Source organism: Psammomys obesus, unplaced genomic scaffold (genome assembly GCF_907164565.1).
Source record: "Psammomys obesus unplaced genomic scaffold, mPsaObe1.curated_primary_1811, whole genome shotgun sequence".
Taxonomy (NCBI): domain Eukaryota; kingdom Metazoa; phylum Chordata; class Mammalia; order Rodentia; family Muridae; genus Psammomys; species Psammomys obesus.
The window spans coordinates 28,806,037-28,833,980 of NW_026596079.1; the positions used below are offsets into that span (position 1 = coordinate 28,806,037).

Consider the following 27,944-nt stretch of genomic DNA (forward strand, 5'->3'; position numbering starts at 1 on the left):
GGGGAACAAGAGTCCCACAGGCAGACTAACCAATCCAAAATATCTGGGCCAAGGGGTAACTTCCGAAACTGATGCAGAGAGAGAACCTAGACCCCCTACTCAGATGTAGGTCATAGAAAGCTCAGTCTCCTTTTGGGTCCCCTCGTAAAGGTAGAAGAGACAGTCTCTGACATATTCTCGGTTGCCTGCTCATGGATCACTTGTCCCTTGTGGGGCAACCTAGACAGCCCACAGAGGAAGAGGATCCAGACAGTTCTGATGGGACCTGACAGTCGAGGGTCAGACAGTAGGTGAGGAGGACTTTCCCTATCAGTGAAGTAGGGGGAGGGATAGGGAAGGAAGAAGGAGGGAGGGTGGGACCTGGAGGAGACAATAAGGGGCTTACACCTGGGATAAAAAGTGAATAAATTGTAAAATAAAATAAAATAAAATAAAATAAAATAAAAAAGCAACTTTGGAAAAAAAATGCCTCCATAAAATCCAGCTGTAAAGCATTTTACACCCATAATGGGTAGTGCCATCTCAAGGCTGGTGGTCCTGGATTCTATAAGAATCATGCTACGCAATCTAGTAGGCAGCATACCTCTGTGCCCTCCACATCAGCTTTTGTCTCCAGGTTCCTGTTCTGTTTGAGTTCCTTTCCTGACTTACTTATTAATGAACAGCAATATGGAAGCATAAGCCAAATAAGCCACTTCTTCCCAGCCTGTTTTTTGTTGACAGTGCTTCATTGCAACAATACAAACCTAAGACAAATCAGTATCAGCATAGTGGGTTATTGCTGTGATAACCCTGACAGTGTTTTGGGTAGGACTGAAGAAGGATTTTGAAACTTTGGATTTGAAAATCCATTGACTGTTATAAGGAAGCTTGGAAAATAAAAATATTGAGCAATGTGGAGGATGGAAGCATGGCTTGTAGCATTTCAGGGGGAATTTTAAAGACTCTAACAGGGCCAGGGCCATTTGCTATTTATATTTATCTCTCTGAGGTTCTTGTTAGCTGGGGCTAAAAAATCAGCTGCAATTAACAAGATTCCAGGACTACTAAACTACTGAAATTTCTTGGCTGGTGTACTAGATGCTAGTTGGCTAAAGGTAAGAATTTAGCAGTGATTAAGAAGAAACCTACATAATTGCAGTAAAACCTTCTGGAAAGTCTTTTCTGAGAGCACAGAAGCTGTGTGCCAGAGGCAGCCAAGGTTGTACTTTGCACTGGCAGTTAAAATTGGTATTATGAGATTCACCCTGGTGGAACTGGTTTTGATGGCATGAAAGAGCCAATGGAGAGCAGCCGAGACTTGGCACTGTTCAAGGCTGAAGGGCCATCAGTGAAGGTGCAGTCTCAGTACTAGTTGAAGGCCCAGGACTGAAGAGGTCATGAAGATATGCTAATGCTTGTCACCATGAAAAAGATCCTAGAAGAGGCTAATGGTGAAAATACAACCCAGGTATACCACATGACCCTGGTGTTTTGGGTATGTCGATGCCATGGGATGATCACCAAGACTTGCAGAAGAAGAGGAATGGAGCCAGCAGTAGCCTAGAAGACAAGCTATGTGTGCTGCAGGGGGAAGAACTGGAGAAATAACCCCAACCCTTTGGAGGAGTGTAGAAGATAGTGAGTAGATATCAGACATTGGCTAGTTGGGAGTTCGGTTTTGCTTTGATTTGATTGTGAGTGTGCTCTTGTTCTTCCCTCTTGAACTCAGAATTTATTTTTGATTTTACTGAAGCCCACAGTTGAGATTTTGGATTTTAAAAGACTTTGGATTTTTTAAAGAAATTGGCAAATTTTAAAGGGACCAAAATTCTAATGTGTTTAATAGTAAAGACTATGGGAATTTTCAAGTTATTTATGCTATTAATGTGATATCTTGATGAGCCTGGTAGCATATAACTGTCATTAGTACTTAAGACATCTCTGCTCTAGCCAGAAATGTATCTGGATCCAGGCATAGTGAACGTGTCTGCTTGACAGAATCTATTGGGGTAACAATGACTCTAGCTGTAGCTATGGTAGCAGTTCAAGACCTCATTCCTCCCTGAGTTTAAGTTCAGAGCAGTAACCATCCCCAATAGCACATTCTCTCTAATCAGATATGCGATAAATAAATTTTCTTGCAAAAATACTCATTGCTGAGTGTAGATAATATCATTCTAACTGGATTCTGAAAAGACTATATTCATTCAGACTTCCCTACATACATCCCAGAGCTTTAGGGCTCAGGCATAACTTTCTGAGGCTGTCCATGCAATTTTCATAATAACTTTTACAAGGAATACTTTTTTAGGAGTGTTTGCCCTAATAGGTAATCACTGACAGTAAGATTTGGTTTGGAAAATAATTTGAAGCTGCTAAGTAAGCTCCAGCACTCTCAAATTCAATACTTGTAATTCCAGCATTACCGTCAGACAGGGAGAACTTAGGTTTACATTTGTCTCCACATGCTGTCCGAAGCTTAACCCTCCAGAGGCCAATCCACAGGGCCCTGAACTGAACTTCATTGAATTATGTTCACTTTCAATCATGTGCATTAAAAACAAAGCAGTTGCAATGATTTTCATATCTTTTCCTGAAGCAGATCAAGTATCCACACTGCCCTCAGAGACAGGAAATGAAGAGACAGGATCTACAAAAAATATGTGACAAAAGCTAAAGGCTGAAAGAGTCACTTAAGCACTAGCTGCTGTGCTGGTGCCTTTCATAGGAAGATCTCTTTCATGCTGCATCTAGTTCTCACCTGCAATGACCACTGCCACCCTTTCATTAAACAGGCAATGGTTCCTTTATGGTCTCTAGATAATCTTCATGATGCTGTGTTTGACTAGAGGTCTCCTATAGTCATCTTGTAATGAGGTAATTGGATTCTAGGGCCTTCTCAACCATCTACCCAGTGACTTTTGTTTCTTCTTGCAAAATTTCGTTAGTTTCTCCTTTAGTGTAGGAATGATGAACTGTAGTGCATTACATTTGTCCTTCCTGCTTCTTGCTGTCCTGTAATTTGATATACAGCTCTAGGTACTGTCTGTAGTTCAGATATAACCTGCAGACATTACAATTGTCTTTCCATCTATTTATTTCTCCCTATCTTTTCGCTATATTTGGTTATGTGGGTCAATCAACAACTGAGCTAATTTCTAACATTCACTCCTTATGCAAATCAGCAAGCTCCCCTTGTTGCTTAATCCTCAGCTGTGCCTTATTTTTTTATTTTTTTAATACAGATTACTGTCCTTCCATGTACCCTCATGTCCAAAACTTTTCTCATGTTTGTTTGAAATATTATGCTTTACTGTTGACTTAGCACAACAGGGCTCTGGAATAATGCCCCCATCTTCCTCATTTCCACGTCCTAAACCTGAGGCAATCAAAGGAAAAAAATGAATGATTCCTACATTAATGTAAGAAGTGGACATTTATGGTTTATGTGTAGTATTTTGGGGAGTTAGTGTTAGCTGTTGACTTGTATAATCTAAAATCACTTGGCAAAAAGGCCTCTGGCCTAAAAGGAGTAATCATTATTATGTTAATCAAGAGGGGGAAGTTCCCTCACTCTATAGATATTTCTGAAATAACAAAGAAAAGGAGGAAAAGTTAGGCAGAGAAAAGATCATGGATGCCAATACCATAAAACAAGTTCTGTAATGTTTAACAAAATATTAAATATTAATAAATATTAAGTAGTTTTAGGCATTTCTTACAGTAACAGAAAATGCTAGTCCTGCCAAGTTTTGTGTAAACATAATGCTTGTGACTTTATTATTATACTTGTTGAGTTTCCCATGTGGCCAGAATAACAGTCCTAAATATCAGATCCTAAAAAGAAATAAAAACTTACTGGAAATCATACTGACCAATATACTTAGTCTCAGTAATTGGAAGCAGGGGAAGACAGTAAACAGGACAGAAGCCAAACTTTGGGCAGAGTGCAGGGAATCTAATGAATGAAAGGGGAGATAGAAAGACCTGGAGGGGACAGGAGCTCCAAAAGGAGATCAACAGAGCCAAAAAACTAAGCCCTGGGGTCCTTGCAAAGAATGATAACACAGCCAAGGACCATGTACTGAGAGGACCTAAAACCCTGGTTCAAATGTAGCCCATAGACTCAGTCTCCAAGTGAGTTCCCTAATAAGGAGAGCAGGGGCTTTCACTGACCAAAACTCAGTGACAGGCTCTCTGATCACCTTCCCCTGGAAGTGGAGACTTCCCAGGCCAGAGAGGAAGACAATGCAACCAGTCCTGATGAGAATTGATAGGCTGGGGTCAAATAGAGGAAGGAGTACCTCCCCTATCAGTGGACTAGGGGAGGGGCATTGAGGGAGAAGAAGGGAGGATGGGATTAGGAGACTGAGGAGGGAGCCAGAGATGGTATACAAATTTAATAAATTATAATAAATGATAATAATAATTTTAAAACTTCTTGAAAGTAAAAGTAATAATAAATAAAAATAACAGCCAAAACAAACAAAAAAAAGTTCAACGTTTTCTATTGTATACATGTACCACAATTTCTGTATCCATTCTTCTGTAAAAGGTCATCTAGGTTGTTTCCAGATTTTGGCTATTATGAATAAAACTCCTATGAAGATAGTTGCTAAATGTCCTTGTTGAATTGTGGAGCATATTTCAGGTATGTGCCCAGTAGTGATATAGGTAGATCTTGAGGTAGTGCTATTCCCAATTTTTTGAGAAAGCACCAGATTGATTTCCAAAGTGGTTGCACTCCCACAAGCAATGGAGGAGGGTTTCCATTTCTCCACTTCCTTTCCAGCATGTGTTGTCACTTGAGTTTTTTATCTTAGCCATTATGATGGGTATAAGATAGAATCTCAGAGTCATTTTGATTTGCATTTCCCTGATGACTAAGGACATTGAGCATTTTCTTAATTGTTTCTCTACCAGTTGATATTCCTCTGTTGAGAATTCTGTTTAGCTCTGTACCCCGTTTTTTAATTTTTATTAATTATACTTTATTCACTTTGTATCCCCCCATTAGCCCCTCCCTCCTCCCCTCCCAATCCCATCCTTCCTTCCCCTTCTTCATGCATGCCCCTCCCCAAGTCCACTGATAGGGGAGGTCCTCCTCTCCTTCCTTCTGAACTTAGTCTATCAGATCCCATCAGGAGTGGCTGCATTGTCATCTTCTGTGGCCTGGTAAGGCTGCTCCCCCCTCAGGCGGAGGTGAGCAAAGAGCAGGCCAATCAGATTATGTCAGAGGCATCCTGAGTGAGTTGTCCCAGAAGCACAAAGACACACACGGTATATACTCACTCATATAGACATACAACATAGGATAAACCCACTAAAATCTGTACATCTAAAGAAACCAAGCAAGAGAGAGGACCCTGACTAAAACGCTCAATCCCCATCCCAAAAGGCAAAGAGGATGGACATCAGACGAAGAAGAAAACAGGAAACAACCTAGGAACATGCTACACAGGGTCTCCGAAAGCCAGAAGAAGAAAACAGGAAACAACCTAGGAACCTGCCACAGAGGGCCTCTGAAAGGCTCTGCCCTGCAGACTATCAAAGCAGATGCTGAGCCTGATGGCCAACTGTTGGCCAGAGTGAATGGAATCTTATGTAAGAAGTGGGAAATAGTCTGTACCCCATTTTTAATGGGGTTATTTAGTTTGTTGGGATTTAATTTCTTGAATTCTTTATATATTCTGGATATTAGCCCTCTTTTCGATGTACAGTTGGTGAAGATCCTTTCCCAATCTGTAGGCTGTCATTTTGTTCTGAAAACAGTGTCCTTTTTTACAGAAGCTTTTCGGTTTCATGAGGTCCCATTTATTAATTGTTGATCTTAGAGCCTGTGCTGTTTGCATTCAGTTAGGAGAGTTGTTTCCCGTGCCAATGAGTTCAAGGCTCTTCCCAACTTTGTCTTCTAACAGATTTAGTGTGTTTGGCTTTATGTTGAGGTATTCAATCCACTTGGACTTTAACTTTGTGAAGTGTGATAGATATGGGTCTATTTGCATTTATCTACATGTACACCTCCAGTTAGATCAGCACCATATGTGGAAGATAATATCTTTTTTCCATTGTGTGGTTTTGGCTTCTTTGTAAAAAATCAGGTGTCCATAGGTGTGCAGGTTTATTGCTGCATCTTCAATTTCAATTATATTCAATCAGTCCCATTCAGTTCAATCTGACAGTCTGTTTCTGTGCTAGTACCATGCCGTTTTTACTACTATTGCTCTATGGGATCAGGGATGGAGATGTCTCCAAAAGATTTTTAATTGAACAAGATTGTTTTAGATAGTATGGGTATTTTTTTCCATATGAATTTGAGAATTGCTCTTTCAAGGTTTGTAAACTGATAGACTAAGATCAGAAAGAAGGAGAAAAGGACCTCCCCTATCAGTGGACTTGGGGAGGGGCATGCATACAGAAAGGGGGGGAGGGTGGGACCGGGAGGGGAGAAGGGAGGGGCTTATGGAGGGATACAAAATGTATAAAGTGTAATTAATAAAAGTTAAATTAAAAAAGAAACTGTTGGTATTTTGATTCTGATTGTATTGAATCTATATATTGCTCTTGTTAGGATGGAGTATTAAAAACAAGGAAATCAATATTTTGCAGGCAAAGGGATGAAACAAGAAAAGATCATACTGAGTGAGGTAACCCAGAACCAGAAAGACACACATGACATATACTCACTTATAAGTGGATATTAGCCATATAATATAGGAAACCATACTAAAATTTAGAGACCTAAAGATGCTAAACAATAAGGAGGACACAAGGGAAGATGGTTAATTCTCATTCCGAAGTTAAAATAGGATAGACCCCAGAAGAGATGGAAAAAAGGAAACAAGACGAGAGTCTACCATAGACATCCTCTGAAAGGCTCCACCCAACAGGGTATTGAAGCAGAGGCAGAGAGAGTTAGACCAACACCTATCTTTTTTCCATTCTATGGTTTTGGCATCTTTGTCAAAAATTAGGTATCCAAAAGTCTGTGGATTTATTTCTGGGTCTTCTATTTGATTCAGTTGATCCACCAGCTTTTTGCTATGCTAGTACTATGCAGTTTTTATTACTGTTTCTCTATAGTATAGCTTGGAGATACCTCCAGAAGATCTTTTATTGTAGAGGGTTGTTTTTGAGATTCTGGGTTTCTTGTTATTCCATATGAATTGGGAATTATTCTTTAGAAGTCTGTAAAGAATTGTGTTGGTTATTTGATGGGAATTGCTGTAGATTGCTTTAGGAAAGATGACTACTTTTACTATGTTAATCCTGCCAAGCATGAACATGGGAGATCTTTCCATCTTCTGATATCTTCTTCTAATTCTTTCTTCAGAGACTGGAAAGAAAAAAAAAAACACATGATAATGTACTTAGATGCTGAAAAAGCACTTGAAAAAATCCAACATTCATTTATGTTTAAAGTTCTGGAGAGATCAGGGATACAAAGCACTTACCTAAATAGAGTAAAAGAAATATACAGCAAACCTATAACCAACATCAAACTAAATGGAGAGAAAATTAAATCAATCCCACTGAAATCAAGGACAAGGCAAGGCTGCTCACTCTCTTCATATCTCTTCACCATAGTTCTTGAAGTCCTTGCTAGAGCAGTAAGTCAATTAAAGGAGATCAACGGAATTCATTCCTGAAAGGAAGAAGTCAAAGTATCACTATTTGCAGATGATAGGATAGTAGAAACGAGTAACCCCAAAAATTCTACCAGGGAACTCCTACAGCTGTTAAACACCATCAGCAAAGTGGCTGGATACAAAACTAACTAAAAAAAAAAAAAAAAAAAAAAGCAGTAGCCTTTCTGTATGCAAAAGTCTAATGAGCTGAGAAAGAAATTAGGGAAACAACACCTGTCACAATAGCCACAAAGGACAAAAAGCACCTTGGTGTAACTCTAACAAATCATGTCAAGGACTTGTGTGTGTGTGTGTGTGTGTGTGTGTGTGTGTGTGTGTGTGTATATATATATATATATATATATATATATATATATATATATTATTCATTAGAGTTTATTCACTTTGTATTCCAGCTGTAGCCCAGTCACTCATCCCTCCCAATCCTGCCCTCTCTCTCAATTCTCCTCCCATGGCCCTCCTCTAGTCTTCTGATAGGGGAGGTCCTCCTCCCCTTCTACCTGACCCTAGCCTATCAGGTCTCATCAGAACTGGCTGCATTGTCTTCCTCTGTGGCCTGATAAGGCTGTACTTCCCCTTCCTCCACCCCCTTAGGAGTAGATGATCCACTGAATTTTAAATATGTTTTACCTATGCTTTATTTGAATTTGAAATGATATTTTCTTCACTCTTTTCTAAATATTAAAGTTCTCACAATTATTCTTTTATACAGAGATATTAAGGCCTTATTATAAATGTCTATTGCTGACGGCATGGTTGTGTTTATGCACATTTATGCAACTTTTTCTGCACATATTCTTACTTTGTTTTTCAATGTTATGTTAAATACTTCATTTCAGTTTATATTTTTATTTTGAAATGAATACAGAAACAGTGTATAAAAATGTTTTTGTAAAAATCAATTCCAAATTAGCTGCTATATTCTAATGTGTCTCTCTCAAATCATATGCCTCCAGTTTTGAGAAAACATTTTGTAATACTTGAAGGATTCTGCTACTAAAGTAAACATAAAATAAACTTGTAACATTAAATCTACTCATTGAGATTCAAATTTGGCTCTAACATTTTTTAAATTTTACCAGTTAAGGAGAATTGCATACTTTTTTCTCTGTTAAGTTTATAAAAAAAAAAAAGTATGTGGAAAAGCATTCCTTCCCACATGTACTTTTTATAAAGCCTTTGCAAAGTGAATTTGCATTAATCATGCTTAAATCAAAATGAGTGTTCTAAAAATAGGAATCATGCCATTTCATTGAAAATTTAATACCGAAGTTAAAAGACCTCAAGAGACAACTAGGTGGTAAGATAGTAGCAGAGCTCTGGATACCTTGGTGATGTTTGCTGCCAAACTGTGATTTTCATAGATAGTCTTATATTATTTTAAAACTTTTCTGCCATTGCTTAAATTTTTTGGTGTCTATTACATAATGCAGTATTCTTAAGGTGACTGTTTTTATTTATCACTAGGTTATACAGATAAATTTTGAAGAATTTGATCTGGAGATTGGCTATGACACATTGACTATTGGTGATGGAGGTGAAGTTGGAGACCCGAGGACTGTGCTTCAGGTGTAAGTAGTCAGTGTTTCCTGGTTGTCACAGTGTACTGAGAATTGAAAACGTTTACTCTCAAATTATTTTTCAATACTCAAGCTGTCCTATACCACAACTAGCACAGAACTCCCTTGAAATGCTATACTAGACACCAGTAGCTTTTTTTCTCCCTTCAGTTTTTCCATTGTATTGAAAACAGATTATTTTCTCATAATATACATCCTGATTAGTGTTTCCCATCTTTCTACTACTCCCAGTTCATACCTACCTATCCTCCCCTCCAGATCTACTCCCTTGCTGTCTTTCATTAGAAAAACAAACAACAAAAAAAACACAACCTCCTAACATATGACAATCAAAGTTGACAAAATGAAATATATTAAGTAAAAAAGAAAGAAAGGAAGGAAGAAAGAAAGTAAGAAAAGAAAAAAGAAAAATCACATCTACCCTGGAAAAGGCCAACCAACAGAAATTAAAGAGCTCCAAGAGAAGGCACAAGAATCAGAGATCTAGTTATTCATACACTCAAGAGTACCATAAAAAAACACTAAACTGAAAGCTATAATATATACACAGAGTACCTGGTGCAGACGCCAGTAGGCTCTGTGCTTGCTGCTTCATCTCTGTGATAGTTAATTCAGGGGGCTTTGTTCTCCTGGTAGCATTTTTAATGTCAAAGAAGGAAGGGATACTAGGAATGGGAGGAAAGGGCTTTATTGAAATGAATTTAAGATCCCGTTTTTCTCTCTATTCGGGGCCAGGCTTGGGGCCATTGTTTTCTTGCATCCAATGAATGTGATCAAGAACCAGATGAAGGGAGACCATGGTATCAGGGTATTTAAGTGAAAGGAACATGCTCACAGCTAATTATCAGTAAAGTGAGTTAAAGACAGGTGGGTGACACAAGAACAGCTAAGAAATGGAAACAGTGGCAGGATGTACTCTTTTATCGCCGGTACGTAATCAGGTGGAACAGCACAGGCAACAAAACCAGGGCTTTGTATTCCAATGTTCTTAGAAAAGTGAAATAAATATTGTACAAGTTTCCTGCCCGTGCAATGCTGCTTTCCACCATCTTTAGTTTGCGCACTGTGTGGGCTTCAGCTCTTGATGCATTTTCCTTATTCTGAGAAATAACGTCAATATTTAAAAATTTCATGTGAAACCATACTTCATTCTGTGTTCCTCATTCTACAACAAGTAAATGTGTCTCTTATAAACAGAATTATAGTTCTGAGAAAATATAATTTATTTCCTCTATTAAAGTGGACAGCAATACAACTTTGTCAGTGACCAAGTCATCTCCTAGAAGCTGGAGAACTGGCAAACAAACTTAATGTTAAAAAGACTGTTTCAACTGTAAAACTCTTTGACAGGAGAACTTCTGACTTTTTAAAAATTTCAGTGAAATATCATTATGTATCGTTCTTCCCTTTCCTCCCAGCATCCTCTTCCACATACACTGTGCCCTCTCAAATCCATGCCTTCTTTTTCTTTATTTTTTGTTACATGTATAAATATATAAACACAACCTACTGAGTCTACGTAGTGATGCTTGTATATGTATGATTTCTTGGCAGACTGCTTGGAGTTAGATGACTAATTAGGGAGGCGATTCACGGGAAAGACTTAGTCTTCCACACTTGGCATTCCTTCATAGTCTGTTGTTCTTTGTCTAGGAATGGTAACCCATAAGATTTACCTGTTTTTCATGATAACAGTATTAGTCTATTAGTATTGCCATTGTTTAGATACTGTGTAGACAGACATGCCATTAAGTATCATGGGTATTCGTTCCCTGCCATTTCTAGGATACATGAACTTACATCTGTCTGACTCTCCCAACCTCCCCTCCCCACCCCCATTCATTATGTTCCTTGAGCCTTAGATGCAGGAGTTCAGATATGGAAGAAGGATCCACTGGGATTGTGCGCTCCGCAGTCATTTGTTCTCTGCACTGTAACCCACTGTGTTATTTTGTAATGGTTTCAGTCTTCGACAAAGAGAAGCTCCTTGGATTAGGGATGAGAACTACCCTCATCTGTGTCTATAGGAATAATGATTTAAAATGCAGTTGGGGGACTGGAGAGATGGCTCAGAGATTAAGAACACTGGCTGCTCTTCCAAAGGTTCTGAGTTCAATTCCCAGAAACAACATGGTGACTCATAACCATCTATAGTGAGATCTGGTACAAGAGCACACATACAGGCAGAATGCTGTATGAATTAAAAAAAAAATCTTTAAAAAATCCAGTTAGGGTTTACGTTATTTGAGAAAAGTAGTATGCATAGGTTTTCCTTTAAAATCTATGACCTCTCAGTCCATAAGAAGTTGACAAGATCTCAAGTACCAGGCAGTTTCTCTCTTGTTGAGTGGGGTTTGAATCCTGTTAGGCCACTCTTGGTCACTACCAAGATATCAGTGCCACTACTGAATCTTTTTTTTTTTTTTTTAGCTGTGTCCAAGGTGATTTATTTATTTTTCTTTTTTTTTAAATTTTTTTATTAATTACACTTTATTCATTTTGTATCCCCCCATAAGCTCCTCCCTCCACCCCCTCCTGATCCCACCTTCCCTCCCCTTTCTGCATGCATGCCACTCCCCAAGTCCACTGATAGGGGAGGTTCTCCTCTCCTTTCTGATCTTAGTCTATCAGTTCTCATCAAAAGTGGTTGCATTGTCATCTTCTGAGGCCTGGTAAGGCTGCTCCCCCCTCAGGGAGAGGTGATCAACGAGCAGGCCAATCAGATTATGTCAGAGGCAGTCCCTCTTCCCATTACTATGTAACCCACTTGGACACTGAACTGCCATGGGCTACATCTGTGCAGGGGTTCTAGGTTATCTCCACAAATAGTCCTTGGTTGGAGTATGAGTCTCTGGGAAGTTCCCTGTGTTCAAATTATCTTGTTCTGTTGCTCTCCTTGTGGAGCTCCTGTCCTCTCCAGCTCTTAATATAAATGTTAAATTTATAGACTATTAACTTTTTGTCTAGTTTCATTCTTTATTATTTTTATATCCATCTATTGTAAAAAAGGCTGATGATTTCAGTGGAAAAAAATTTCCTTCTCAAACTCCTGCTAGGATGTAGTCCATGGTAGCTCAGTACTCAAGTGGGTTCCCTAGTAAGGGGGACAAGGATTATTTCTCACATGAACTCAATGACTGGCTCAATGAGCTTGCCCTCCCCCCTGAGGAAGCAGCAGCCTTGCTAGGTCACAGATAAGGACTTCGCAACCAGTCCTGAGGATACCTGATAAGCTAAGGTCAGAATGAAGGGGAGGAAGACCTCCCCTGTCAGTGGACTTGGAAGGGAGCAGGGAGGAGATGAGGGAGGGAGATTGGATTGGGAGGGAAAGGGGGAGGGGGCTATAGCTGGGATACTAGTGAATGACCTATGATTAAAATTTAAAAAATAATACAAAAAGAAAAAATATTTCCTTCTCATTTGCAATGGCTTTCTTTGTGTATATGCTCATTTATTGCATACAAACAACTTATTAAAATATTTTAATTTCATTGATATTTTTACTCAGGAATAACTGTACTATAGTAGACCATTCAAAAGAAAATACAAAAACAGTAGGGAAAACATGGAGAGAGTATTTAAATAAACTATATTTGTTCTCACAAAAATAAACAATCAATAGGTGAAGATCAACATATATGTGTCAAAAATCTTGTCCACCAAATTTAATGACAAGAATCATTATATTTAAACATTATACTTTGAAATAACCAGTAAATTAAAACCTTTGACCCATGTGCAGCAGTGACTCCATTTCAACAATTATAGATTTATTTTCTAAATATGATGAATATACATTATTCTTTCAGGTTGTTGACTCTTTATAAAATATAATTGCAAATGCTATTACAGGATTTTTTAAGCTATTTTTCCAGCAGTCACTATCTTCAGTGAATTGCGAGTACTGCAGAAAAAACAAATGCCTCACTTTTCATAGCCTTGGAAAAGAAAATATTGAATGCATTTTCATAAAAAGCAATAGTTACATGTTTATATGACACAAAGAAAATTGCTGGGATATAGAAAAGCTATTGTTCTCTAATGGATGTAACAAAAATGTTTTGAGTGAATATAAAGATCAGGCATTGAGCCTAATAGATATTTAATAGCCCCTGCCTTTATTTCAGTTTCTGTTTCAGAGCTTAAGTAAGATTTCTGAGTGCATTTATCTAGGGCTCTTATGCTTTCATTCTACATAAAGAGACTAACCAGGAGGTTTAAAGCACAGCATGAATGCACACTGAAGTTACTATGTTTGTACATAAACATATTGAAGTTCATTTAGTCACAAACAAAACATTCAAAAGCATGCATTAAAATTATTTGAAGAATCATTTGAGAGCCTTATATGAATGACCTAAGACTGACTCCAGATTTGGGCCCCAAACATTCTTGAGTGTCAGGGATGGTAGATGCTCAAAACAGCAGAGACAATTGGAATTTAAATCAAGTCCTTTGAAAAGAATTGTCTACTGAAGTTGCATGCAAAGTGCAGTTTTAAGAGAGATATCCAATGACAAGAAAATGCAATTAAAAATGAAATCACTAACAAGTACAGCTAATGCTTCACTCAAAATATAGGATTAAATATGGATTAAAATATACTGTAATGTGCATCCATATGAAATATACTAAGCATACTCCACCAAAGAAATATAAACCTCACTCTTTCATAAAAGCAGACAGCTGTAATCCATCACACATGGTTTCTTGTCCTGATCCAGATGAAAAATAGAATTCTACCTGCTCTGTGCCAAGCTGGAAGTGAAATCATGGAGCCCTGTGCCTTGCTTAAACTGGCATTGGAACTGGAAAACATATTTCTTCCTTCTTATTTTTCCTACGTTAGAGGGATGGCTTCAAGGCAAAAGACATTCCTGGCACAGAAGTTCTTGAACTTTTAAAAATACTTCTATTCATCTAAGAGAAACATATTATTGCCAGTTTTCCAAATCTATTGTGACTAATACTTGGAAGTTTGATATTTATACTTTCACTTCAAGTGTGGAGTTCATTTTTTTAAAGGCAGAGGTGAACTGAAAATCAGGAAATGCAAGTACAGTAGGAGAATTAAGAGAATGGGAGCAATTTAACTTGTGTGTTCTTTGTGAAATGGCAACACTCCATTCTTCAGGCTGTGGCTATTAGTACAGTTCATAACTGACAAACACACAACACAATTTTAATATTCATCATGATACAGAAGGTTGGTATGCTACATATAGTGTAACTAATGCACATTGTATTTACTTATTCTCATACACAGATTTCAAACTGAGTCAGTTTACTGTTTTGAATCTGTGTTTGAATTCTCATTTTTGAAAAGGTTTTTTTATTTCTCATCATAGCTCAACACACCATAACCAGTGTCTCACCAAAATTCTGTTGCTACATTGAAAATCCATGATCAAGACCTAATTCAAAGATATTCCTTGTGAGAGGAGAACATTGTTGATTGACTGACAAACTGCTAACTTGCTACATATATGAGTTGGCAGAATTAGATTGCAACAATTGTGCTTTTGCTTTTCAAAGGTTTTCAATGAAAGTCTGTGAAACTTTAAAGGTTAAAAGAATATACATTTTGCTACTAATATATGTATATACATATATAATAAGTAGTGTCAACGTGGGGAATGATCCTATAATTATTTCCTAATTCTTCAGCAGACAAAAAGTTAATACAATACAATGTTTGACAATATCTTCCCTATTGCAGTGGTCCACTTAAACATATGTCACCCCCAATTATATCACAATAATTTATATAAGAATATTTTATTGAATTTCTTTGTGTTTAATTCCACTAGAGATGGGCACTGGTGATGTAGCTGTTCTTAACATGCAGTATTTAAAGGTCACCTTTCTAGTTTCCTTAGAGGTCTTGAGATCAGGGTTATTCACTGTCATCTCTAGGCTTTGTTGAAGCCTGTGGTCATCCATACTGCCCTCATCTGGATTAGTTATATTGTACAGACCAGGCAGGAGACATATTTGTGCGCCTCTCTGAGAATGCCTTTTTGTTACTAAAGGAAACTTAAAATTTTCTTCATTGAGTTAGTGTTGCAACCATGTTTGTGGTTTTAGCAATAAAATAGGCAAATAATAAGAGATTTCTCTTTTGAAAAACTTACATTTTTGCTATGAAACTGAGAATCTATACAACATAGATATTTACTCTATAGTAAGTCTGTTCTCCTTATTTTTTTATTCTATATTGAATCTCTTTCCAGCTCCAAATGTCTGATTTTCTCATTTGATTTCACCTTTGCTTGACCCCTGGCTCCTATCCAATTATATGATACAACATTTTTAATGAGAGAAGGAATAGGAAGTAATTTTCTTTTTCCATAGTTCAAAAACAGCACATTTCTGAGTGTGCATTATTCATGTGGGGAGGCGGTTATGCTACATCAGATGAGAAGGATGTTATTTTAAGTAAAATTACATGCCACCCATCCTCTTGGTTAGGGTTACTATTTCTGTGATGAAACACCATGACTGAAAGCAAGTTGGGGAGCAAAGGGTTTATTCAGCTTATTCTTCCATTTATCATCAAAGGAAGTCAGGACAGACACTCATACATGGCAGAAAGCTGGAGCAGGAGCTGGTGCAGAAGCCAATGAGAAGTGCTGCATACTGGCTTGCTCCTCATGGATTGCTTAGCCTGCTTCCTTACAGAACTCAGGACCACCAACCCAGGGATTGTACCACCAAAAATGGGTTGAACCCTTCCCTATCAAATCACTAGCTAATATCTAACGGAAATGTTTTCTTAATTGACCTTCCCTTGTCTCAGAAAACTTTAGCTTCTGTCAAATTCACATAAAACTATCCTGAATACCCATTTTAATAGTAATTACATGAAACATCATTTATTTACTATGTAAACTACAGAGTTAGAGCACATTTTTTCAGGATCTATTATATGGAACAGCATTTTGATAACTCTCAAAAACTCTACAACAAAGTTCTGTGGAATTTGAAGATTAATTGATAGTTTTTAGAGTACTAAAAATGCTTAAAGATCTTTATAGATCTACTTTCCCTTTTTAGTTCAAAAGAAAGTATAAAACTCTCTGATGCTATAGTAATCTTTCCCTGGGGACATGAAAGATCTAACCCAGTTAAACACATGAAATGGTATTTTTAAATTATAAAGCTTGATCACTAAATTGTGTGTTTTATCTCTTATGTTACAACAGAACATAGCTATTTAAGCTAGAAAGTTTTATTTTTTCCAACATAGAAAGGAATGAAGGAAACTTTTTTCTTAATTTGCATGCAAAGGGTACTTTAGTAATTCATCTATCCTTTCTTTGTTAATCTTTTTTTAGGCTGACTGGGAGCTTTGTGCCAGACCTGATAGTGAGCATGAGAAGCCAAATGTGGCTGCATCTTCAAACAGATGAAAGTGTTGGTTCTGTTGGCTTCAAGGTTAACTACAAAGGTAAGGATGAATTGCTTCTGCAGAAAATATGTTATCATAATACAGCCAGAACATACTTTTAAATTCAGGTTTAATTGAATCTACCAAGTGAAGGAAAATATGTTTTCAACAATATCATGAACAATACATTGAAAATATCATTTTCTCTACCACTGTAGATGTAGATGTTACATATTAAAAATAGTTTTCCTTTAAAACATGTCTGTTTTTCATACCTCATTTCTCACACTAGGCTTCAATCATAATGGAATACCAGACTTTCACAGACTATAAAGGGAATTTATGCTGTTTAAATAATTTGATTAGCAAAATAGCTACTATTAAATACATAGATGTATTTTTAAATGAATCAAATCTTCAAAAGTCATGCGTGCTATGTTGTTTTAATCTTTTAGGTCAAATGTATAATGTTAGTGTTGAAAATCACTTTCAAGAAAGTCACAGATTTCATTTTGTTTTTAAATTAGTACTAACCATCTCAGTATGGTGTTGATACAGATAAGAATTAATTGTATATGAATATGAAAATTGTTCTAGTTTTATTTAGATTAGGCAAAAGTACATTACAATCAGAAATATTTTAACACTTACCAGACTCTGATTAAACTCAACATGGACACACAATACACAGAAATATGCAAATGTGTAATTCTACCTGAAATAATATGTAAATATTAAAAAAATGCAAATAAATCAGAATTCTAGAAGGGTACATGTGAATGAGACGAATAAATGTTATGTATCTTGAATTTATTATTACTGTTGTGGCAAAATAATTCTCTGTCCTATCAATTAACAATGGCTGTGATTTTTTTCTTGTCTGAATAATAATAACTTCATCAGTTTTCTTTCTCGGGCATTGTCATTCCTTTGTGTCTGGACATAGGAAATGAATAGCATGATGCTGTCTGGGAGACAGGACACATTCATTCTATGATTTTTACTTGTGACTAAATTTAGTACTACCTTAATTTGAAGAGTTCTAGAAATCTGTATAAATGTCAGTTAAATAAAAAAAAAGTTCATTTGACTGTGGTTTAAAACATATTCCTGCTCTAATTAAAATACACAACTTTTCTGACTAACTAAAACAAATTTACAAATGCAAAAACTAGTAAGCTTGTGCTGGAAATATTTACTTCATTTTTTTTCTTTCTTCTTCACTTTAAACAAAGAAGTGAGACAAACATCCTTACATTCCTTTAATTTTTCATCATTTTTCCAACCCTGTGAAAGGGATTTGTCATAAAATCTATAGCTGGTTCAGAAAATATATTAATCATTAATGATAGTACTTCAACAAGAAAGTTATTGAAACTCAGGATGAGGTTGTAGTGGCAGAGGGATTCTATTGACCTTTCTACAGTTCTCTGTTCCATTGTTGTTCAAGGGTGGAGGTTCATTGTAAAGGAGCCCAAATCAGCATTACTTTACTCTCTTTTTCTTTGGGATTTAACAATAGTGATTAAGAGTTATTCCAAGGTTTGGCTATGAGTCCCAGCATCTGCTTTGAGACCCTGATGGGTAGAGTTTTTCAGAGGACCCTGTGAAAGGCTCCTGTCCTGTTCCCTATCTTCTCCTACTTCTGATATATGTCCTGTTTGCCCCTTTAAATGAGGATTAAGCCTCTTCTCTAGAGTCCGCCTTGTTGTTTAGCTTCTTTAGGATTACAGTTTTTATTGTTTTTTTTTTCCTATATTATAGGTCTAATATCCACTCAGAAGTGAGTATAAGCCATGTTTGTCTTTCTGCTTCTGAGTTACTTCACTCAAGATGATTGTTTCTAGTTCCCACCATTTGCCTGCAAATTTCCTGGTTTCCTTGTTTTTAATTGCTGAGTGGTATTTCATTGTGTAAAAGTGCCATAATTTCAGTATCCATTCCTCAACTGAGGGACATCTGGGTTGTTTCCAGATTATGGCTATTACGAATAAGGCTGCTAAAAACATGGTTGAACAAATGTCTTTGTGTGATTGAACATCTTTTGAATATATATGCCCAGGAGTGGTATATCTGGATCTTTTTATAATTTTTTTTATGTATTAAATGTATTCACTTTCCATCTCAGCTGTAGCATCTGGACTGTTTGGATCTTCTTTCTCTGTGGCTTGGTAAGGCTGCTCCCCTCTCAGGGGGAGGTGATCAAAGAGCCAGCCACTGAGTTCATGTCAGAGACAGCCCCTGTTCTTACTAGAGAACCCACTTGGACATTGAGCTGACATGGGCTACATATGTGCAGGGGTTATAGGTTATCTCCATGAAGGTCCTTGGTTGGAGTATCAGTCTCAGATAAGACCCCTGTGTCCAGACATTTTGGTTCTGTTGCTTTTCTTGTGGAGCTTCTGTCCACTCAAGGTCTTTCTATCTCCCCTGTCTTTCATAAGATTCCCTGAACTCTGCCCAAAGTTTGGCTTTGAGTTTTAGCATCTGCTTTGATACCCTGCTGGGTAGAGTCTTTCAGAGACCCTCTGTGGTAGGCGCCTGTCCGGATCCCCATTTTCTCCCTTTTCTGATGTCTACCCCCTTTGCCTTTCTGAATGAGGATTGATCGTCTTACTCAGGATCCTCCTTTTTACTTAGCTTCTTTAGATTTATGCATTTTAGTATGTTTATCTTATAATATATGTCTAATATCCACTTATAAGTACGTATATACCATGTGTTTCTCTCTACTTCTGGGATACCTCATTCAGGATGATCTTTTCTACTTCCACCATTTGCCTGCAAATTTCATGATTTCCTTGTTTTTCATTGCTGAGTAGTATTCTATTGAATAAGTGTACCACAATTTCTATATCCATTCCTCAGTTGAGGGATATCTTGGTTGTTTCCACATTCTGTCTATTATGAATAAAGCTGCTACAAACATGGTTGAATAAATGTCTTTGTTGTATACTTGAGCACATTTTGGATATATGTCTAGGAATGGCATAGTTGGATCTTGAAGTAGCATTATTCCTAATATTCTGAGAAAATTCCAGATTGATTTCCAAAGTGGTTGTATCACAGTAGATGCTGAGACTCATAGTCAAACTTTGGGCATAGTGCAGGGAATCTTATGGAAGAAGGGGGATATAGAAAGATCTGGAGGGGACAGGAGCTCCACAAAGGACCAACAGAGCAAAACTCTGGCCTCAGGGGTTCTGCAAATACTGATGAATTAACCAAGGGCCATGCGTGGAGAAGACCTAGATCCCTTGCTCAGATGTAACCCATTGACTACTCTGTTTCCATGTGGATTTCCCTAGTAGGAGGATCAGGGGCTGTCTCTCACATCTACTCAGTGGCTGGCTCTTTGATCAACTTGCCCCTAAATAGGCAACAGAGAATGAAGATCCAAATAGTCCTCGTGAGATCTGATAGGCTAGGCTCAGATAGTAGGTGAGGAGGACTTCCCCATCAGTGGACTAGGGGAGGGTCATCTAGAGAGAGACATATGGAGGGTGAAACAGGAGGAGATGAGAGAGTGGGCTACAGCTTGGATTCAAGGTGAATAATTTACTTTTAAATCTTTATCTGCATACACACCTTTATGCCAGAGGAGGGCTTCAGATCCCAGCATAGATGGTTGTGAGCCACCATGTGGTTGCTGAGAATTGAACTCAGGAGCTCTGAAAGAACAGGGTTTTTTGTTGTTGTTGTTTGTTTCGTGTGTGTGTGTGTGTGTGTGTGTGTGTGTGTGTGTATTGTGTGGTGTGGTGAAATCTTTTATTGCATTTTGCTTACCCCATTTATTATTTTTATTTTTTTATTAATTACAGTTTATTCACTTTGTATCACAGCCGTAGCCCCCTCCCTTATTCCCTCCCAATCCCACCCTCATCTCCTCCCAAGCACCTCTCCAAGTCCACTGATAAGGGAAGTCCTACTCACCTACGATCCAACCCTAGACCTGATAGGCAGACAGTGCTCTAAACCATTGAGCCAAAAAATGAAGACAATGAAGCCAGTCCTTATGAGACCTGATTAGCTAGGATCAGATGGAAGGGGAAAAGGACCTCCCCTGTCAGTGGACTGAGGGAGGGGTATGGGAGAAGAAGAGAGAGGGAAGGTGGGATTGGTAAGAGGTGAGGGAGGAGGCTACAGCTGGGATACAAAGTCAATAAACTGTTTTAAAAATAAATAAATAAATAAATAATTTTTTAAAAAGAGAATAAATTTTAATTAATTATAATAAAGAACAAAACTGAAAATAAAATAAGAAAAAAAGAGAGAAAAAAGTTATTCCAACCATCTGTTTATACATCAATTATTGAATGTGTTATGGGATATAATCTTTCAAGAAGATTATAATTTAGTGATGAAGCATAAAACACAGAAATTCATGTATAGCCATGGAAAGGATACATCTGAAATCAATCCAAGAAATTTTAAGTGAAAAATTACCGTATCTTTCTCAATCATTTCCGTCAGGTTCCTTCTAATCTAACCCACTTATTGCCAGCAATCTTCCAATTTTTTCCTTTATCTTCTCCTCTAAACTCTTAGTTATATATTATTGTCTGAATTCACCATTATATCCTAGGATACATTTTAGATTCCATATGTCTCTGTTCTAATTTTAACCTATTATTTTACCAACCCCTCTCTAAAGCCCAACTTCAAGCATGTCCCATTCTTTAATACCTATCTTAACTCTAATTTTACAAATGACTACTTTATAGTTAAAAAACACTCTAAAACAAGTACTATGTAGCCAAATAAAAGATACAACTTTTCTTGCAGTGACATTATCATTAATCATATTGCTATGGCATCCCAAATATTCATTCAGTTAGGATGACTGAATGATTTTCCCATGTAAATAATTATAAGTAAAATATTTTTTATTTTTTTATTAGTTACAGTTTATTCACTTTGTATCTCAGCTGTAGCCTCCTTCCTCATTCCCTCCCAATTCCACTTTTCCTTGCTCTTCTTCTTCTATGACCCTCTCCCAGTCAAATGATAGGGAAGGTCCTCCTCCTTTTCCATCTGACCATAGTCTGTCAGGTCTCATCAGGACTGGCTTCTTTGTCTTCCTCTGTGGACTGGTAAGGCTGTTCCCCTTCAGGTGGAGGTGATCAAAGAGCTAGCCCATGAGTTCATGTCAGAGGTGGTCCCTGGTACTATTACTGGAAACCCTCTTGGATACTGAGCTGCCTTGGGCTTCTTATGTGCAAGCGTTCTAAGTTATCTCCACTCATGGTCCTTGTTTGGAGTATCAGTCTCAGAAAAGACCTCTGTGACCAGATTTTTGGTTCTGTTGCTCCCCTTGCGGAGCTTCTGTTCCCTCTAAAAGACTCCACCCAGTGGGGTATCAAAACATATGCTGAGATGCATAGCCAAACTTTGGGCAGAGTGCAGGGAATCTTATGAAAGAAGGGGAGGATAGTAAGTAAAATATTTTAAGAAGGTCATTTCCCCATATTTTCTACAGTGAAAAACGTGTTTAGAATTCTCTATTATTTAAATTTTGAGGTCAAAGTAAAATCATAGTTTATGCTAGGTAGTTTCAAATTCTGTAGTGCACAATGTGCACTAGCAACCTAAATATACTAAGCTTGTAGCAGGGCATGGGCGCATGCCTATAATCCCAGCATTTGGGAAGGCAGAAGCAAGCAGGTCCCTTTGAGATCAAGGACAGCTTGGTTTACAAAGTGAGTCCAGGATAGCCAAGGCTACACATCCATTTAGAGCAGTGTGTTCCAAGGTCTTCCCACTCTTTCTGTATAATGTCTGACTGTGGGTCTCTGTATTTGTTCCCATCTGCTGCAGGAAAAGGCTTCTCTGATGATGGCTGAATAAGATATTGAGTTATGAGTAAAACAGGTATTATTAGAAGTCATTTTATCACTGCCATTTTTTTAAAAAATATCATTAGTATTTTGTTTTAACCTATGTTTCTGGACTATCTAGTCTCTGCTTCTCAGTCATCAAAGCAGTGTCAGGTATGAGTTCCGCCTTGTAGAATGGGCCTTAAGTCAAACAGGATGTTGGTTGTACCCACAAGCTTTGTGCTGCAATAGCCCTACCATGAATTTCTCTCTGTGTTTGTTTAAGAGAGAACAGCATTGTTGATAAAAGAGTTTGTGTTGGGTTGGAGTTTATGTTTCTTTTATGTTATCCTGTAAAATACCTTCCTATACCAAACACACTACAATGATTGAATAAATATTCTATGTAGGTACCAGCTTGACCTCTCCACGTTCAGTGTGTTGTATGGATGTTGTCTTCAGCAATGGGGCCTTGCTGTCAGTGTTTGGAAAAAAAATTATGATCCTGACAACAGATAGGTGTGAGACCATTCAATGAAGCAAGGTTTACCTACCAGGAGACACAAAGAAAGAAAGGAAGAAAGAAAGAAGGAAGGAAGGAAGGAAGGAAAGAAGGAAGGAAGAAAAGAAGGAAAGAGAGAAAGAGAAAGAAGCAAACAAATGAATTAACTAACTAACCAACCAATTAACTAATTAATTAGCTAGCACACGCATGCATGCAGAAAGGGGAGGGAGGGTGGGATCGGGAGGGGAGGAGGGAGGGGCTTATGGGGGGATACAAAATGAATAAAGTGTAATTAATAAAAAATTAAAAAAATTAGCTAGCACACATGCATGCACATACACACACAAACACACATAACTTTCCTTCAAACCACCAATTTCCAATAGCTCCTCAGCTAGGGATGGTACTTCCTGACCAACTTCCCTCTTCAACCTCTTTGTGCTGGAATTTCTGCCTTTATTTTGGTTAGGACTTGTTCATGCTGTCAGAGCAAATATGAGTTCATATGTTCAGCTGTCCTGTTGTTTCTGGTAAACATTGTTTACTTGCAGTTATCCATTGCCTCTTGTTATTACATTCTTATCACTCCCTCTTCCAAAATGATCTTTTTAATTTTGAAAGGACAGGGTCTGATAGAGATGCCACATTTACTGCTGAGACACAGCATCCTGTTATTTTCTGAATTCACCCTGACTTCTTGTAGGTCTCTACTACATAAGGAGGCTTCTCTGATAAGGGATGAAGACTGAGAAGATGCACTAATCTGTGGGCATAGCGTAGCCACCCCACAAAGGGACACCACTACCACCACTAGATAACATTAGACAAAGAACTAAATGTGCCTTTCTGAGAGTAGACTACTTAGATTACTACCGTTAGTGTTGTTGGTTATGGACTGTTGCAACCACTCTTGACTACCTCTAAAGAACCTGCTAACACCCTCCTGCTGAGATCATCATAGACTTGAGCCACAGAATACAGAGATATCAAGCTGATAATGACCTGGAAGCTCTATCCCCACAGGCTAGCTTCATTACTGAGAGAAGTTGTCATACATGGTGATGAGTAAAAACTTGATCAAAAGTCTTATCTACTTGTGAAAAAAAAAGAGAGCTATGATAACTACTGGCCTGACATGTTATGCCTACTGGTAAAATGGTAGCACATATGTCATGCCAATTTCTGATTATACTTCAGGTCTAGTCAAAAGAAAGAATTTATACTAGAATTTATACTAGACATGGTTATTAGGACCACAGAAAATGGACTCTATAGAACCTATCTCCATTACTTTGCTAATGGAACATACCTTCTATATGTTTTTTTAAATATGTGATATCATTCACATATATGCATATATTCATATATATGAGTATGAGTTTCATTTAATTACCCAAAAGAGAGGTTGAGAAACTTTAATCTGAAGAAAACTTCATTTCAATCCAAACTGTCTCTCTAAACATATATTGCAAATAGATTTATACCTTGTGAAATTAAATGATTAGACTGCTTCTCATGTTCCTGAGATATAGAAATAAAATAGGAAAAAAATAGGAAAGCATTCAAAATATGGGCATGATGTCAAACATTCTAAGAGTATACTCTGTAAGAGGAAGGGAAACTATATGAGTATGTAATAAAATACATTTGCTTGAGTTAGCTGTCCACAATTTTAGAATTTTTGCTTTAACATGTATTATGTTATGCTGTCTCTCTTTGTATCTTAGTTTTGGTTTTATTGCTGTGGAAAGACACTATGAATACAAAAATTCTTATAAAATAGAATATTTAATTGAGGGTGTCTTATAGTTCAGAGGCTAAGACCACTATCATCATGGCAGGAAACATGAGAGTGTGTATGTTAATGTGGTGCTGGAAAAGGAACTAAGAGTTCAACATCTTGATCCACAGACAGCAAAAAGAGACCAAGAGTCAACCTGGGCATAGCTTGAACATATGAGACTGTATAACCTACCACCACATAACACACTTCTTTCAATAAGGTCACACCTCTTCCAACAAGGCCACAACCTCAAATAGTGCCACTTACTACGGGTCAAACATTCAAAACATGGGTCCTATTCAATCTTCTACAATGTGGATTAGACAGTATCTACATTAAGTGCAAGAAGAGGAGAGTATATGTTTTTAATCAGTAAAATAGAACTGAAATAAACATAACTTTGAATTAACCTCAATTGAAACATATTATATTATTATATTATATTATAATGTTATATATTTATTATATTGTATATAATGTTTTGAGGTTAAAGTTTTCAAGTATACCATACAACACTGATTACAAACGCTTCGAATAAAATGACACCAGACTCTCTAAAAGTTAAATATATTGGTTTTTCAAAATCAATAATGTCTATGTTAAGTATAAACAGCACTAACAGAGTAATGTATCACATAAACCATGACTCAAGATACAGCATTAGAATTCCCATATGAAAACCCAAAAAATATATTTCCCTTTCCCTGATATCCTTAGACACATTCTGTTTGTTTACTTTTGTAAACAATTATTTCTAATACATACTGACAAGATAATAAATAAAATGGAGGGGGCTATATACAATGGACATATTAGTCGAGTAACAGTGCATGGCTTTTGGAAATATTTCCATTTTTTATCTTAAAACCTGAAGACTCATGAAAACGTAATGAATATTTATCCAGGTCCTTGTATATATACCAGTCTTTTTGCCTACATCAACTCATTAGATTTCATTAAAATTGCAAGAGATGAGAACTATTAGTCATTTTTACATATGAAACAACTAAGATGTAAGCACTATAATAATAAAAACTTTACTTTGCTCAATAGCTGAAGCCATTCTCTGGTGAATGTGAACTTGCAATTTTCTGTTTCATGTATAAAGGAAGAATGAATGAATGAACACAAATGACTCATTAACCAGCCACAGAACAGAGACACGAGTCTAACTTTACCGACTTCCTGCTGTTTTCAATTATTGAATATTATATACCAGGTAAACTTGAAGGGTTTTTAGAAGCAGATGCTGCAGATGCTAATCAGTGTGAATATCATAGGGAACAACAAAAAGTCAAGTTAAATTAACAATCTCCCATTACCTCAGAAGACACATAAAGATATAACATACGCAGCACACACATACTTACATAAGTGGCAAAACCTACCACATCTTCAATAGAAATCATCTTCTTAGAATAGAATAAATTGTAATAAATGATAATAAGAAGAAAAAGAATAAAAAATTTCCATGATTCTTTTAAATGGAATGCTTATAGGGCTCTAAAATTTATAATATCTTCTTTTAGACATTAAGCATTGAAATGGCATATTTAAGCTCAGTCATATGGGAGTGTTTTTCAAGTAAAAATTATATTCACTTTGATAAGCAAGTGTCTGGCCTTCTGATATCATTATAATCATCCTCTCAAGTGTGGAATAATTTTATAGCTAAACTATGAATAAAGTAATTGATGTGAATCAAATTTAAGTTGAATTGTGTGTTTACAGACTGTGGCCTCAAAAACTCTATATTGCCATAACTCTTACCAGAAATTTAAATTTATTTAGACATTTAAATTTTGAAATAGCTTTTAACTAAAGTGCATGATGAGAGCTTAAAATTTTGATGATGCCAGCTGGTTTTGTGGAATGACCTATAATTTTTAAATGGAATATTTTCATTAAAGGTGACTGCTTTTTTAATATTTAGAGTCATTAATTTTTATGGTTTAAAGTGAACTCAGTGTCTCTATGCCTCAGCGAACAGCTGATGGGTAAAGAGGACATTCTTTCCTCAAACCCAAATCTTCTAACTAATTAAGACACATGCTGGTGATGAGGTAGATTGATAGCAAAAGACTGAAAATCATTTAGTTACATATTTTTAACCCAAAGTTAAGTTTTATTATAACTATACCTACTTAGTAATGAAAGTGGTTTTTCCTTTCTTTTTTTTCTTCCTTCCTTCTTTCCTTCCTTTCTTCCTTCCTTTTACATCCCAAATGCAGTTTCTCCTCCCTCCTCTCCTTCCAGTCCCTGCTCCCTTCAAATCTTGTCTCTCCCCAGCCCCTGACTCCTCTTCCACTTTTCTTCAGAAAAGTGTAGGCATTCCATGAATACAAACTAGCCATAGCATATCAAGTTGCAGTAAAACTAGGCATCTCCTCTGCTTTTAAGACTGAACTAGGCAACCCAATAGGAGGAAAGTGTCACAAACCCTGGCAAAAGTGTCAGAGACAGCATCTGCTCCCACTGTCAGGAGTCTTACATGGAAGACCAAGCTATACAGCTGTACCATATGTGCAGAGGGCCTAGGTCAGTCCTACGCAGGCTCCCTGGGTGGGAGTTGAGCCTGTCTCTGTGCACACCTAGGATCACAGATTAACTGATTCTCTGGGTTTTCTTGTGATCTCCTCAAACCTTCTGGCTCCTACATTCCTTCCTCCCCATCTTCTTCAGGATTCCCCAAGCACTGTCTGATATTTGGCTGTGGGTCTCTGCATCTGTTTCTATCAGTTACTAGGTAAAGCCACTCTAATTCCATTTGAATTAGGCATCAATCTATGAGTATAGCATATCATTTCATTTACTTTATTATTATTTTTTTTGACAGTTGTGTTTGACTTTTTTTCTTAGATCTCTGCCAAGGTTAGGTTTCCTCTCATGGCATGGGTCTCAAGCTAGACAAGTCATAGGCTTCATCTCAGAGATGCGGGGATATAGTAACATGAAAATCTGTCAACATAATCAGTGATATAAACTAACTCAAAAAATCCACACGATTATGTCATTAGATGCTAAAAAAGCCTTTGACAAAAATCTTATACCCTTTCATAATAAAAGTGTTGCAGAGATCAGGGATACAAGGAACATATGTAAACATAATAAAGGTAATATACAACAAGCCAAAAGCAGGCATCAAATTAAGTGGAGTGAAAATTAAAGCAATTTCAATTGCTTTAAAGTCAGAGACAAGACAAGGTTGTCTACTCCTTTTGTATCTATTCAATATAGTA

At 37.0% G+C, this 27,944-nt stretch overlaps 1 protein-coding gene across 1 annotated transcript in view; it reads left to right on the forward strand.

Moving 5' to 3' along the window:
* Positions 1-27,944, forward strand: part of Csmd3 (CUB and Sushi multiple domains 3) — a gene marked incomplete at its 5' end in the record, with an annotated part of 1,006,505 nt that overhangs the window by 343,744 nt on the left and 634,817 nt on the right. Inside the window, 2 exons of the mRNA XM_055626685.1 lie at positions 9,099-9,202; positions 16,549-16,661. Of these exons, the coding sequence (XP_055482660.1) occupies positions 9,099-9,202; positions 16,549-16,661 (217 nt within the window). The remainder of the gene's footprint in view (positions 1-9,098; positions 9,203-16,548; positions 16,662-27,944) is intronic.